General features: G+C 38.6%; 1 protein-coding gene across 9 annotated transcripts in view; it reads left to right on the plus strand.

Moving 5' to 3' along the window:
• LOC116574487 (histone-lysine N-methyltransferase SETDB2-like) overlaps positions 1-16,464 on the plus strand; it is a 91,193-nt gene that overhangs the window by 51,122 nt on the left and 23,607 nt on the right. For 5 of the 9 annotated variants that reach the window (XM_032315240.1, XM_032315245.1, XM_032315243.1 and 2 more), the window contains 3 exons: positions 1,969-2,306; positions 4,275-4,363; positions 4,938-7,381. In XM_032315240.1, the coding sequence (XP_032171131.1) occupies positions 1,969-2,306; positions 4,275-4,363; positions 4,938-5,055 (545 nt within the window). In that variant the 3' untranslated portion in view covers positions 5,056-7,381. Of the gene's footprint in view, positions 1-1,968; positions 2,307-4,274; positions 4,364-4,937; positions 7,382-8,565; positions 8,822-8,848; positions 9,028-16,199; positions 16,322-16,464 lie in introns of those variants that run through there. The other 4 variants (XM_032315244.1, XM_032315246.1, XM_032315248.1 and 1 more) reach the window with 4 other exon arrangements.

Below are 16,464 nucleotides of genomic sequence, written 5' to 3' on the forward strand. Positions count from 1 at the left end.
AAGATACATCATTCTGTAGTACTCCACAGCCAACAGTGCTGTAGGGATGCTCAGTGAAAAGTGAAAATATTGCTATTCTGAGTGCCTGTCTTTCAGTGTTACCAGTCTTGTAGTGGTTTATGTTACAGTTTGACAAACCTGGATTTTCCTACTTTTGCTTTTCATAATATCCCTTTTCATAATATCCCCCACTGGGGAAGATACTGCTGATATAACTGAGCCATTGCCTCTTCTCCTTTAGAGTATTTTTGCCTCTGTATACCCAACTCCTCACCTGGTTTTAAAAGATAAAGATTGGGGCTGGGGAGCAGGGCAGCTATTTGACAGAAAAGGTCTATCAGGGCATTTATGTATTTTAATTATTTTATCACCAAAGGGGAGGAAAATCTCCTCTTCTACCCATTTTAGTTATCCAGCTGGGGCCTTGTAAATTAGACTGACAGACTGACAAGTGAAAAATAAGCAGAAACTTATTAGCATGTGTATCACATATAACACATGGGAGTACTCAGAGATAAGTAACATAAAGAAGTAGCTTAGAGGGGTGCCTGACTAGCTTAATCAGTGGAACATGTGACTTTGGATCCTCAGGGTTGTGAGTTCAAGGCCAATTGGATGTGAAGATTACTCAAAAGTAAAATCTTTAAAAAAAAAAAAAAAGGACTCTGGCTTATCTAGCATCTTTGCCAAAGAACAATAAATTTTTAGAGGAATGACAAGACAAAGGAAAAGGACCTTGAGTGGATAAATGCTCATTAGTGAGGTTCATTATGTAGATTCCTCTCCTTTGGTTTCCAGCCTGATAAAGGTCTAAAGCTGTCTCTGGTTGACTAACTTTTGTCCTTCCTGGTAGGAGGAGGGAGGACATGTTTGTAAATTTAGGTACTAATTTAAACAGGTGGGGGAAGGCAAAGAAATTTTTTTTGCATAGGCTCTTAGCTTAAAATAATTCTTATGTCAAGGAAGCATATTTTGGCATGACATACTCTGATTTCCTTCACCATTTAATGCATATGAGTCATAATGAGTACTCTTGCTTTTGGTTCTTTTGTTGTTTTCATTAATTGCTACAATGTGTATATATATTTATATATAGTAGGCACTACAGAAATCAGTTATGTACTACTATGATTCATGAGTAACCCAAAATTAAAATATGAGAACATGTAGAAACAGCAGGCAGTAAGAATAATGATTAGATCAAGAACATTTAGAGAATTCCAATTTCTTTGTGCCAGTAAGTTAGGTGGCACAAGTGGCTTTTTAAAAATAAATGATTTTACTTACTCCATTTGACAAGGATTCACACTTTTGAATATTTTAAAAAATTATTTCCGTTATTGGATAAGAAAAATGATTAAGGCAGTTCATCTTGTTCTAAAGTATTATTGTTTGTAAAGGTATAAATATTGAATGGTCATCTTGCAAAAACCTTTATTCACTAATGTGTGCAAAACCCATAGCAGTACAGTTATTATTACTCTTGGGACTTGCTGAAGTTGATGCCAAGAGGGTCTTCTCAGGCCTTTCATTGGTGTCCTAAAGGCCTAGAGTACTTCCCTAAACACCTGCTCTGTTTCAGGTGTTTAGAATATACTCAAATGCAGATTCCAGGGTTGAAGAAAGGTAAGTCAGTTAATGAGGAGTAGAGATTAAATATAGTAGTGACAGGAGGCAATAGGTACATTAGTAAAAAGGTAGTAGGAAGAAGGCAGACCTGGAACCAGACATTTCTCAAACATTTGAGACTCTTCTGGGTTTCTTACCCCACTTATATTACAGTTCAGGTGAATCTCTTACCCTCTCAAAGGCTCAAAGTTTTCATTTGTAAAATTGGAGTAATGTCTACCCTCATATTGTAAGAATTAGTAATAATTAAAGCAACTAGCTTTTAATTAGTATGTTAATCACAGGACTATTGATCAGCCAAATATATTTGCTGACACTTCCTTCCAAAATATTTATTAGAGGATTCAAGCTCCTACCAAGTTAAAGACTTTGAAGACAATCTGCTGATTGAATCAGATGTGATAGATATAACTAAATGTAGAGAAGAGACTCCATCAGGGGGCAGATGTAACCAAGCAACCACATTGGATAAACTGAATATTACAAAGGAGCTCAAGGCTCAAATGCAAAAGCCCCAAGAAGAAACTCCAGCATATCAAAATCATCAAGTCTTTTGTGAAAAAGAGTTCCCAAGTGAAACCAAAAATATTTCACCTGATTCTCTAAAGAAGTTCAATAAAGGGAACATGTTTTTATTGGATGCCACAAAAGAAGGGAACGTGGGCCGCTTCCTTAACGTGAGTATATGGGCTGAGATTCACATTTCTAAACATTTTTTCTGTGCTACTTTGAATGGTTTGAAATTTATGTGCAATCATATGTAGTTCACCTGCCATCAGAAGAGAAAAAGATTCTGAAGTTGGAAAATCTTTTTTTCTTTTTCAAATTTTTATTTAAATTCCAGTTAGTTAACATACAGTGCAGTATTATTCTCAACTTAGTCATTTGTCACTTACATACAAAACCTTGTGCTCATCACAGGTGCTCTCCTTAATACCCATCATTCCCCTCCCACCCCCCACCCTGCCCACCTGAGGTCAGAAAATCTTTAAAAACAAAGAGCTTTTCCTTGCTAGGTGGTCTGTTTATTTGGTTTGTTTCTTTTCCCCCTAGTTAGGAGGATACTTGGTTAACAAGAAATAGAATCCTTTACTTTCTTCTTCTGTCCCCCAACTGCTGTTCTTTCTTCCACTTTGACTGCTTTTGTACTATTGCCAAACATGTCTGGAGAGCCATTAAAGAAGAATCCCCAGCAAAAGACTGTCATGGCTTTATTTCCAAAAGTCAGTTATGTTGAAAGTGGCTGCACCATAACTGTGTTTGATTTTATCCCCCCAGTCAGCATACCACCTGAGCTAGTCTCTTGTTTAGAGGAGGAAAAAATAGGACTTTTCTTTCTTTCTCTATTCCTTCCTGCCTTTCCTCCTTCTTACTTTTTTCTTTCTTTCCTTCCTTTTATTTTTTTTACATGGAAAATACATTCATGATTTAAAAATAGAAATAAAATGAATACATGAAACAAAAAGCCATTCAGAATACATACATACAGCTGAACAAAATTCTGTTTCAAGGTAGCTCCAAGCCTGCCTCCATTCATGGTAGGCACCATGAGTAAAGGTTACCACCCAATTGAAAAAAATGCATGGACAGGAAGTTGTCATTGAAATTGAATGGTGGCAGACATGTTCAAGGAGTATTGCAAGGATTTGGTCTCCTATGAATCTGGCATAGATGAATGTGTAGAGGCGGGTGCTAGTGGGCAGTAGGCAACAATATTGGAGTGGTGGTAATTGGATAAAATAATATCATGTCAGGAGCCTTGAGCAAAGGTAACTAATGGTTGTGTTCAGCAGAGACATCAATTCCTTACATATGTCCCCTTTCTGGAGGGTCTGTTTGACAATGACATAAAACTCAGTTACATATATTCTTCGTATTAACCTCTTTTCTTCTGGTTTAAAAAAAAAAAACCCTAAAATTTAACTATGCCTCTTTACACCTTATCCCCACACTATATGTGAATATATATATACACATGTATATATATATATATTCTTATTCCCCCCCTTTTTTACATAAAAGCATGTTATATTCACTGTTCTGTGCCTTGCTTTTTAAATTAACAATATACTCTGGAGATCTTTCCATATCAGTACACAGAGAGAGCCCCTCATTTTGTGTGTGTTTGTTTTTGTTTATAGCTACATAGAATTCCATAGCTTGGATATACCGAAGTTCATTTAACCATTGTTCTTTGGACAGACATTTGGGTTGTTTCTAAATGGCTTAGAATAATAATGTTTTATTATTAAAAACAGTGCTTAATAAATAAACACATAGATATATGTACAGATAATGTACATGTACAGATATATCTGTGGAATATATTCTCAGAGATAGGATTGCTGAATCAAAGGATAGATGCATTCATAATAATGATAAAATTGACACATTATGTTCTATATAAGTTAGTACCATTTTGCATTTCTACCAGTAAGGTAAGAATGTCAGAAGAGGGCTTTTCTGATTGAGTTCCTACTATTAAAAAATCACAGTCTGTGATATTTTACAGTGTAGGTCAGCAAAAGGAAAGAAACAAAAATAAGTAAGATGTGTTAGAATGGTATTTTAATGTTTCAAAAACAAGGTATCAAACTCTTTGCTATATCTAACCTCTGTGTTTATTTATGTATTTATTTCAACAGCATAGTTGTTGCCCAAATCTTTTGGTACAGAATGTTTTTGTAGAAACACGTGACAGAAACTTTCCATTGGTGGCATTCTTCACCAACAGGTTTGAAATTTTTTATGTTAAATCACAAAATTAAATCATTTTGAAATTGTGAAAAATAACAATAGAAAAATATTTTTAGAAATATGCGGGATAGCCCCTAATACCTGCTACCCTAAAATACTCATTTATCCCAAACTTCCTAGCCAATAAAATTTCAGTCCTTATTTCTCAGAGAATTAATGCCCAAAAAGACAAAGATATCAGTTCTGACCCGGTTCAGTTCAGGGAATAAATGATGGAAAATGCTACATCTCCTATAAGTCAGAACTGCCTCCAGCTGTCACACCACAGGCCTCATACCACAGACATCATCACATCACTGGGTTCCACTGTTTGCTAAACACTTCTTTTCCTGTGGATGTTGACAGGTTTCTTACTTAGGATTTTGGTAGATTTGAAATAAAACTCAAATGATTATTCTTAATAAAAGAGCATGCCTAACTTGGGGGGGGGGTGTTAGAAGAAACCAGATTTTTGAAGGTTTGTAATGTTAATAAATTGATATATTCAAGTTTGATTCATTTGATAGTTACTCAGAGTAATTTATGTTTGCTTTTTAATTTCTGCTTTCTAGGTATGTGAAAGCAAGAACAGAACTAACATGGGATTATGGGTATGAAGCTGGGACTATGCCTGAGAAAGAAATCCTCTGCCAATGTGGGGTTAATAAGTGTAGAAAGAAAATATTATAAATCTGTAGCTAATGCCTGTTGATGAGATTAGCTTTTCGTGCTGCAATTAGAGCCATGTAAGAGAACCTTCAGTCATCAGTGGAATTAACTTAGATTGTGATCCATCAAGAGAATTCTTTTCAGTTTACACTTGTCAGGGAATTCATTTGTATGACTTAGAATGCTAGGAACAAAATAAGGACATTTTCATACACGTAGGCTCTCTATCCTTTCTGCTGTTCAACTTTACACGAGTGGGATGGAAGTGTATATTTTATATAAAATACCATTATACAGTTTGTAACTTATTTGTAAATTATGTATTAAGAGAAACAAGTGTTACAATAGAATTCAGTTCTTATTTACTTTTGTGATTATTATCTTTGAGCTTATGCCCTCAAAGGGCCAAATTTCACATCTTCACCTACAAAAATCTATGTTTAATTCTTGGCAAGTAATTTACCATTATGAGCCATAAGGTGGGCAACATAACCTGAGGAATAGGTAAGAACTAACTTTACACATTTTATTTCCAAGTATTTTAACAGTAGTTGGAGAATCTCTGGCTGCATGCAACTCTGTCTCATCAAACCATTTGAGTGCTAAGAGGGAGGGTTTTGGCACTCTTTGAGATGGAACTTCTGTTCTTACTATTCCAGTTTCAACACAGACAAGAAAAGAGGGAATAAAAACCTGGAGGAATTGGAATATTTTTGTTCTAGGTAAAGGAGAGCCATAAGAGAAGAATACTTAGAAACTAGTCAGACTTGGCTTACTTAGGCCCTCTAGAAGGGATTGTGCTGGACAAGAGTTTTCACTTACCAAAACAAAACAAAGCAATTTCACTGAGTTTGTAAAGTCTGGAACAGGTTCTCGGATTCTCCTTGATGTGTACGTTGCTTTTGTAGAGAAAAAAGGAGTTACACTCAGCTATAGGTTACCCAGCCCTGATTATGGAGTGGAAAAGGGACTGGGAATCTCCAAGCATCAAAACTAATTTTATCCATAACAAAGTTGTACATTTGGCTGCCAGGAACTTCCCCCTTGGAACCCGAAGAGGAATACTGGCTCAAAAAGAAATAATTGAAAGTAGTTCTGGCTTTTGAGAGGTTTTAGATTTTTTTTTTTCTATACTCGTTTCTGGGTTTAGTTTGGTTACTGTTCAAATAAAACCCTATTCTAAGTTTGGACTCAATTTAATTGCTTAAAAATATTGAACTAGATGAAAATTTAACTTGAAATTGTTTTAGAGAGTGGGAAACCCAGGAACTAGAAAAAGGAGCAAAAGGTATAACCTAAAAGCTTGTTCAGATGAGAGAAGTTAAGTCCATTTATTCACATTAAAGATGTAGGAATTTTAGGCTGTACACTGAAAGTGAAGATACTTGGTAAGTATGGGAAATATTTTTGTACATAAATCCTGACATCTTGATCTACTTCACAGCTGTCACCGTCCATCAGTGTGCTAGAGATTCCCTTTGTCTCTCTTATCTCAGATCTGTCCAGTTAAATTCCATTATTTCCCTTTTCCTTGGTTTTCTCCCACTTACTGGTAAAGGACATCTTCCAGTTTTTGAAAAGGAAAATTGAGGGGTAACTATTTTAAGACCTTGCATGTTTGAACATTTTATTTTACCCTTACACTTGATAGCTATTTTTTCAGGATATAGAATTCTTGAGTAACCTCCATAATACAATTTTGAAGGCTTCTGCTAGCTTCTGATGCTGCTGCTGTGAAATCTGAAAATGGTCTGATTTATGGCATCCATGGTGACTACTGAAGTCAGATGTCATTCTCTTCTTTATCTTTTAGTTTTTATATCTCTTGAAGCTGACCGAATTGTCTTTGTCCCAGTGTTCTGTTTCTGGTAAGGTCCATCTTCCTCCTTCATCCCGGGTGCTTGGTGGGATCTTTCAATCTGAAATCTTTGTCCTTCAATTCAGGGAAATTATCTTGAACCATTTCTTTAACTGTTCCTCATGTGTTCATTCTTTCTTTCTTTATAGAATTCTTCTTATTCAGCTGTTAGACTTCCAGGATTGGCTCTCTAATCATCTCTCTCTCTCTCTCTCTCTCTCTCTCTTTTTTAAAAGAGTTATGATTTTTTTTTCTAGTTATTTAAGTAATCTCTACACCCAGTATGGGGCTCAAACTTACAACCCTGAGATCAGAAGTTGCATGCTCTCCCAATTAAGCCAGCCATGTGCTCCAAATTTTCTCTTTATTTTCAGCTTTCGTTTTGCTGTGCTTTCTGGGAGATTTTCTCAATTTAAATCTTCCAGTATGGGGGCACCTGGGTGGCTCAGTCGGTTAAGCATCTGCCTTTGGCTCAGGTCATGATCCCAGAGTTCTGGGATCGAACCCCGCTTCGGGGTTCTTGCTTGTTGGGAAGACTGCTTCTCCCTCTCCCCTGCTTGTGTTCCCTCTCTTGCTGTGTCTTTCTCTATCAAATAAATAAAATCTTAAGAAAAGAAAAACTTCCAGTATGTCAGTTATGCTTTATTTTTCTGGTCTCATATTCTTAATTGCTAGAGTTCTCTTTTCTTCTCTGGATTTCTTTAACAGCATCCTATTTTGGGTTTATGGTTTCAGTATCTTATCTCTTTGAAAATACCATGATGTGTATTGTATAGGTTTATGTGTATTTATACACATGCATTCATATCTATATTCTTCCTGCATGTTTTACAACCTCGAAGGTTTATTTCTTGTTTGTTTTCCATGTATGTTTACTTTGGTCTTTGTCTTTGATGTTATAGGCTGAGATTAAAATCTGAGAGTGGGAGATGGGTCTCTTCAAGTGCCACATCATAACTGAGCTGAGCTATCAATCTCTAATTGTCTCTTTTAGTGCTTTGTTTTGGCTGATTTAAGGGCAGAAACTTGGCTGCTGAAGTCTGCTTTTATTTCCCCTTTGGACTCGGTTCTTTAATCCATTTCTATATTTGTCGAGACTAGCCAAGTTATCTTTTTATATATTATTTTTCTTTAATGCTGTCCCCAATTTTCCTTTCGTCCCTTTAAAAAAAAAAAAAAAAAAAAAAGCCTCAGGGTGCCTGGGTGGCTCAGTGGGTAAAGCCTCTGCCTTTGGCTCAGGTCAAGATCCCAGGACCTGGGATTGAGCCCCACATGGGGCTCTCTGCTCAGCAGGGAGCCTGCTTCCTCCCCTCTCTCTCTCTCTCTCTGCCTGCCTCTCTGTCTACTTGTGATCTGTATCTGTCAAATAAATAAAATCTTTTTAAAAAGTAAAAATTTTAAAAAGCCTCAAAATACAAAAATAATAAGATTTCAAAATGCAAGTTTCCTTTAATTCCTCAGCAAACCACCAACTATTATATGCTTCTTTTCCAAAACAGCTTTTTTTATCTGTAATTATATGCACCTGTGTTCTCTACATGTATATTTTGTTACATGCACTGAAAACCTCGTCTTGTATGGTGCTGTGTACCCCATGGGTGCTAAATAAAGATTTGCGACTCACAACTGGAATTCTAGTTAATTCTGCCTACGTTTATGACATACCTATTTAGGCCAAATTTGATGTATACAATTTAGAAGAAACGGGTAATCCTTCAGAAAAGCAATCACTCCTCCAGCTGATCCCAGGGGTTTGGGCTACCTTTCATCCCCATCTGAAGAGGAAAAGTCTGGGCAGGGTGGCGATCGCCTGCATATTAAAAAACAGATCAGATTCAGACTCGAATCTGTAGAAGAGGCGAGCTCCATTTTGAATGAGAACTCAGTCTGCAAACCGTCGGTGTCTTTTGCCCTGAACTTCCCCTGGTTAGGGGAAATGGGTCATCGTAGCTTTTACGAAAACGAAACTCTCAGCCGCCTGCGAACTTCCGGAAGTGCAGGCGCAGCGCGCCTCCGTCGGGCAGCAGCTGAGGTCGCAGCCATGGACCAAGTGTCGTCTTCCTCGGCCAAGTCAGCCCACGGAGCCTTCTTGTCCGAAGCCCACGACACCCGGGACCAGCTCCCGCACCCCACCGGTGAGTTCCGCCCCAGTGCATCTCGTGCGCGTGCGCTGAGGTGGGGGTGCTGTGTCCCCGCAACCACAGGGCGGGTCCCCGGCCTGCTCGCTGGCTGCTCTCCCCCCCACCAATCCGACTCCCGAGCCCCTGCGGCACTGCTGTGAGGGGGGTTAGTCTGCGTTCATCTCCCGCGGTCCTGGGTGCAATTCCGCAGGGGGCTGTGCGCCCAGATTACTGCCCAGGGCTTCACTTGCAAAAGGTGTGTTTTCCGTTACTTCTTCCACTGCTGATGGACCACCCATTGCTCTTGTCCTACTCCACTGGGGACAGAGACATCAAGGGAAATAGCCATAAACTCGGGTGGGGGTTTACTCTGGTCGTGCAGTCCACCCACTCATAAGACCGTTGCCAGAGAAGTGGCATGGGAGAAGTAGGAAAGAAGTAAAGAAGTGGTCTTCACTTGAAAAAAAAAAAAAAAAAAAAGTGGTCAGGTGGGTCTCAGGAAGCAGTTGGGAAAGTTCTTGCAGAGAATGTGACTCCTTGGAATCATCCACTCCTTTCCATTTAGTAGTTCAGATCCTCAGCAGCCCTCTTTGTGCATAAGGCACAAAGAGCCTGCACCATCCCTTCATTCATATAGGTGTAGAGCTCCTACTGTGTGGCAGGGCTCAGAGCTAAGGATAGAGAGAAGAGTTAGGCAGACCCCATCTTCGAGGATCGAAAAGGCAGCTTGCAGATGACCTGGTAAGAACCACAAAGTCTCAGATGAGGGGTTTCTAACTCAGCCTGGTGTTTTGGGAAAGCTTTATGGAGGCACTGATGCCCTTAGTTTTAAAGGAGAAGAGTCTCTAGCCACAGGTAGAGAGGTTGAAAGGGTGTTGAATACAGAGGTGATGACACAAAAAGGCACCAGCCCCAAAATGTCACATGGCAACCACAAGTCAGGCAGTTGCATATTTTCATTCAGCTAGTGTTATCTCAGGATATTATTGGAGATGAGGTTCTATCTTTTTCCCAAACTCCAGACTGGTATAACCAACTTCATCAATGCCTAGAATAATCTCAAACTGTCCCAAAGAAGTGTCCCAAAGAAAATTCTCATTTTCCTGCATGTACCCACATGTTCCAAACCTGTTCATCCACCACCCTTACTCCTTGCATTCATCCTGTTGCTCAGGCCAGTACCTTTAGCACAGCCCTCAGTGCCTTTCTTCCTCACTTCCCATCTAATGTATGAATCAAACCGGTCAGTTCAGTTTTCAGAATGTATCTTGAGCCTGACCACTTCTCACCTGTGCTGCCATCCAAGCCCCAAAGCACCATCTCACATTTCCTGCCTAGAGTATTGATCTGGCTCCTACTCTAATGTCTCATACAGACAAGCCTGCACAGGAGCCAAAATGATCTTTAAAAAACAAAAAGCAAATGTGATTCTCCTACTCAGAGCCCTTCAGTAGTCTCTCATTACCTTCAGAACGATCTCTGTGACCTACAGTGTACCCCATGTCCTGATCTGATCCTTTCCCTGACTGTCTTGATGACTCTGCCACACCTCACTGAGTTATGGGTCCACCAAGCCCCCAAACCTATCCCTTTCTGGGCTCTCTTTGCCTCCCATTTCTCAGTTCCCCACCATAATTCAAGTCTCTCTCAAATGTATCCTCCACAGCTTTGCACGCCATCCTATTTAAAAGAGCACCCTACCACCGTCCTGACACTCTACCTCCTTTCCCTGCTCTAATTTTTTTCATAGCACTTATTGCTCGCAGGAGAAATACTTGTCTGTCTCTATTACTAGAATGTAAGTTCCTTGAGAGTTGAAACTCTCATCTCATTCTCTATTTTATTTGTAGTGCCTAAAATAGTGCATAATAGGTTCTTACTAAGAATTTGTTGAAGGAATGAATGGGCTTGTATGTACCACTAAGGAGTTTGGCTTCTTTTCTCCTGGTGATGGAGAAGGTCTTTCCCAGGAGGGAAACCAGCCCAATCTGAACTAAAATCTTCTATTCTGAATTCTGTATATCTGAGAGTTGGGCAGGTAGGTCCTATGGGACTAGCAGCTGTGCCTAGGGAAATGAAGTCCTATAGTACAAGCATGTCTGCTGAGAATCATCCCTGTTTGTGACTAAGTTAGGTGATTCTAAAGAAGTCCACTGAACACCCTATTCCTCAGCTGTCCACTCCTCTCCTGCAACACACACACACTAATTCCTGTTTATACATTCTAAAGCTGTCCCTAGTAATGTTCTCTGGCTCTCCCAAATAAGTACACACTTCTTCCAAAGATATATACAGTCACATCATCCAGGGACATCTGATGAAGCCATTTATTTTCTAAGTTCATTACCAAGCGTCTAGGTTATGTCTACTCCTCCTGTTTTGGTCTTTATCCATTTCAGGTGTACAGTCAGTGGACTCAGTGATAAAATTGACTTCTCCCACTTATCTGATATCTAATGGATATCTAATGGAAGTACTAAAATAGTAAGCTGCAATAAAAATTGAGTTGATCAAAGAAGAAAAGAGGAAGAAATTTCCAAGCCAGCACCATAAATTGATTGCCAGTCCAGAACATAAATCATACCCTATCAGAAAGGGATTGTAAATGGAATTACAGGATTAGTGACTCTCCTTCCATCATCCACTCATTTAATGGTGAGGTGTGTTCCTTGGCTGTCCTATCTGGCTACTCCAGATTCTGTGCTCTGACTGGATTGCCCTTGTCTGGTGGGCTTTAGGACCATATCTGGGAAGAGGAATATTTGGAAGATATCTCTGATAACTCTGCAGAGGCTGTGGCCTTAGCAATCCCTTCCCGGGTGGAGGTAGACCTGGAGAGACCTCAGATTCATTCACTGTGTGGGTTTGAGTTAGTCATAGTTCATGTGTTCCCAGCCTATCATTTTTCTGCAGCTTCATTCGGTAGAACTTTTCTTGGCTACCAGTTTCATTTTTTTGAGAATTCTTGTTAGATCAGTCTCTGTGTGTCCTTAGGTCTGCTAGACACAGCAGAAGCACCATGGGGAGCCCTGCTGTTCTTCATTATTCTTGGTGTCAGCTGCTGATAGAGACCAATGGACTCTTCCCTAAAATGCCCCAGCCCCCATAAGACAGGTGTATTATTTAGACAGAATTCACTGTCTAAATCTGTATAGTCCCTGAATTCTGAAGGTGAGGAGTATCAGTTATCCAAGTGTATGTGGTCCAGGAGTTTCAGATAACGCATAGCAAGCATTCAGGTAAGTGGGGGATGTCTGTCTGTGTAAAAGGCTTTAATGTGATTCCCCCAACTGTAGCGAGTTCTGTGCATCCTCCCGTCTGGAAGATGAACAAGGTAGAAGAGCTAAGATCTCTTAGGGAGTGATGATGAGAAGATGTTTTACCAAGGAAAGGCCATTAGGGGGAGCCTGTGTGTCCCACTTTGGGTTTCTGTCCATCAGCAGGAGAAAAAATACTCAAGGTCAGAAGGCAGCAGTGTTGCTACTCACACCTTTACTTCCAGGTGCCAAAACCCTAGAAGCCTGTGGACTTGGGAGTGCAACTCAGATGGGCAGCACCCCCAGAGCAAACACAGGGGGCCATGTGTACGTATCTGCAGCCTCCCAGCTAGGCCAGATACTGGTCTGAAAGCCCTGCTTTGCACAAGGAAAGGATAACACTGCAAAATTGTCTAGCTCTTATACAACAGGAAGCATTGCATGCCTATCAAATGTTATCGTATTATTTTATTAGGGATTTTTATTCCATCCTTCTAATTGTCTGATGCTTTTTTTTTCTTTTTAAGCCTGTGCTTTACAAATTTTCATGTCCAGTTTGTGTGTCCTTTAAAATAAGAATATAATATTTTTTCAAAATAGATTTTGGGACTGAAGTGAATAAAATATTGGGATTTTTTCTTATTTTCATCTAGGATGGTGTATTATGTTGTCAAATATTAATATATATGCTAAAACATTGGAAACTGTAAAGTGTGGTATTGGAGGAGGAAGTGACCAATGGAACAAATAGAAATATAGGAACAAACCTAAACATACATAATAATTAAATATATGAAAAGGAGATTAAAATCTGTGGCTAACCACTATGAAAATAAGTTAAATCCTCATCTCATATTTTATAATAAAATAACTTACACATTAACATTTAATATAAGAATAATATTTTAGAAGGAAATAGAGGTTTTTTCTATTATATCTCCTTCACCCAAGAGTAGAAACCATAAAATAAAAGATTGATATAATTTCATCAAATAATACATTTAAACATTCTGTATGTCGTAGAACACTATAACAAAATTAAAAGACCACTATATAACTAACAAATGGTCATCCTGAATACATAACAAGCTCAAAAAATAGTGAATAACCTAGTAGAAAATGGGCTGAGGACATCAATGCCAGAGAAGAAATGCAAATGCCACCTTATGGTATGTTAAATTCATAATTGTAGATTATGTTCTACTTCTCTCTGCACTTTGTTGTCCTGTCTTTTGATGTGGTCATCTACTCTTCTGTTCTAGTTGTATCTTTAATAATATGGTTCTAAGTCGAGTAGGCAGATACCCTTGTATTTTTTTTCAAAGTTTTCTTCATGTTTTTCATGCCCTTTTATTCTTCCAAATAATCTTTTCTTTTTTTCAATTTCTTTAACCTTCTTGGGATTTAAATTGAAATGACATTAAACCTAAAACTTGTTTGGGGAAGAACTGACAGCATTATAATGTGTAGTCTTCCTACTCAGGAACTTAGTATTTCTCTTCATGAATTGAGACTGAGCTTAAAACAACTCTTTTCTTTACCCCACAATTTGATTTATTTAGACCAAGAAAAGCATACACATTGATTGTCTCTGTCTGACAGCTTTGTAATATCCTTTTTTACTCCACGCTGTGTTTTTGTTTTTCCTTTTTTACTGAAGTTTAGTTGTTTAAAACAACTCTTTCATCATGTTACTCCCCTGCTCCAAAATCCTTCCTGGCAGTCTTTCACCATCTGTTTCTCAAATTCTTTTCCAGCTTCCTCTGCACAGACTCTCCTTCTCAGCCTGACTGGTTTTCTGCCTCCAGGTCAAACCTCTTGGCCAGTTCCCACATCACTACTTATGTTTCCAGTTCCTCCCAAACCCTCTCCAGTTATAGCGGCTCAAGGCCCATGTCCTTGACAACACTCTTTCCCACGGGAGAACTTCCTCCCCTGGATCCATAGCATGTATGGCATTTTCCACCCAGCAATTATATTACTTTGTGGCATTTGTTCTGTTATTTTATTTTGTTAGCCCCTTGCAGGCAACAATTCTGTCTCCTATTTCTTTAGATCCTCTGCTGTGCTGTTCCCTACAGTAGCCAGTCCCTACACATGGCTGTGGAGCTCTTAAAAATGTGGTTTATCAACTCTAAGTACAAAGTACACTGGGTTTCACAGACTCCATACTGAAGAATGAATTAATTTTTATACTGATTAAATGTTAAAAGGATCATATTTTGGAGATATTTGGTTGAATAAAACATGTTATTAACATTAATTTCTCCCCCAACCCCAACGAGGCCCCTAGAAATTTTTCAGCTGTGGCTCACATTTTTGGCTCACATTACAGTTTCTGTTGGATAGCACTGGTCTAGAGTGCCCAGCGAAATGACTCTTCTACAAGAGGTGCTCCCAAATTGGTGGAGATTCAGAATGAATGAAAAGAAGCAGCTAGCTAGTTTCATTTCATTTGAGGGTTTTTCTCTCAGTCTCTCCCCTTTTTTATGGTTGGTGGGGAGCAGAGGAACTACAAATTTGTTTTCCTACTAGTTAGGACCCAAATCCAGGAAACAGAAATTAATTAAAGAAGAAACTCATCTGAATGTGAGACAAATGCTGCTCCAAAGTGCAGTCTTGTGATTTCGTGCAATGCACGATCTAATTTCAGAGAGACACCGGAGATCTTATACTTTGGATAACAAAAAGAACTTCTAGGAACACTGTAAGTGATTAGCCTCATCTAAATTTAAAACTCTCACCAATAAATGGTAAAATAAATCTTTGTTTTAAAACAAAAAGTTTATGATTAAAAGCAGAATTGTGTTCTACAGAAAACCAAATCAATAAGAAGATAAGCATTGGAAAGGGCAAACAAGTTGTTAAATGGATGCTTATAAGCCAAATTAATAACAAACTAATAGGTAAGAGAAAGTTACCCTACATTGATATCCCCAGTGGGATTGTGGAAATAAGTGACTTCTTTTTCATCTCTTTCCTTTTCTTCCTAACTCTTCTTCTCTTAGGTTCCTCTCTTTTCTTCTATTCATTTCTTCAAAAAAAAAAAAATTATTTTCTGCCTTTATATATTTTTCTGTCATTATCATGCTAGATTACAGTACATTTAAATTAAAGTACCTTGCTCATTTACTTCTTAAATTCACTCAAAATTTATTTTTGAATATACTATGATACAGGGATCTGAAACTTTTTTTATAGGCACTTAACCAGAGCACTATTTCTTAAGCACATCATTGTTTTCTTATTGATTTGTATTGACAATAATAATAATTATTGAAAGTTTAGTATTGCCAAGGCAGTGTTTTGAGAGCTTTGTATTTAAATTCTTGGTTGTGTTTCTTTCTTTTTTTAAGTTTAAATAATCTCTACACCCAACATGCGGTTTAAACTCAGAACCCCAGATCAAGAGTCACATGCTCTTCTGACTGAGCCAGCCAGGCACCCCCTGGTTGTGTTTCTTGAATAAAATTCTCTTCATGTTTAGACATTTTAAATGAATTCATTGTTGTCCTTCCTTGTATTAAACCATTTAAGAAGTACACAATAAGTTGCTTTTCCACATGGGTACATTTTTTTTTTTTCCTCTTTGGGAGTTGAGAATCTCTCATAAAAACAAGTGCCCTGCCTTCTACTTCAAGATGGTGGAGGAGGGGGTGCCTGGGTGGCTCAGTGGGTTAAAGCCTCTGCCTTTGGCTCGGGTCATGATCCCAGGGTCCTGGGATCGAGCCCCGCATCAGGCTCTCTGCTCAGCGGGGAGCCTGTTTCCTCCTCTCTCTCTCTCTTTCTCTGCCTGCATCTCTGCCTACTTGTGATCTCTGTCTGTCAAATAAATAAATAAAATCTTAAAAAAAAAAAAAGACTGGTGGAGGAGTTACGGAGACCAAGAAATTCCACTTTTCCATTTCTCATCAGGGATGTTACTTATAGGTGTCTTTCAGGTTGCAGAAAAGATGGAAAAAAGGACATGTGCACTTTGCCCCAAAGACATCGAGTACAGTGTCCTATACTTTGCACAATCAGAGAATATAGCTGCTCACGAAAATTGTTTGGTAAGTTACTTGAAAACACATGAGTCATTTTAGGGAAGGACATACTAAAATAGATAAATGTACTTTGGAGACAGAATGACAAGTTGGCCATGAATTGGGCTTTTAAGTGGGGATTTGGAGAGCATCTTTTTCTAACTTTTTAT

This window comes from Mustela erminea, chromosome 15 (genome assembly GCF_009829155.1).
Source record: "Mustela erminea isolate mMusErm1 chromosome 15, mMusErm1.Pri, whole genome shotgun sequence".
NCBI lineage: Eukaryota > Metazoa > Chordata > Mammalia > Carnivora > Mustelidae > Mustela > Mustela erminea.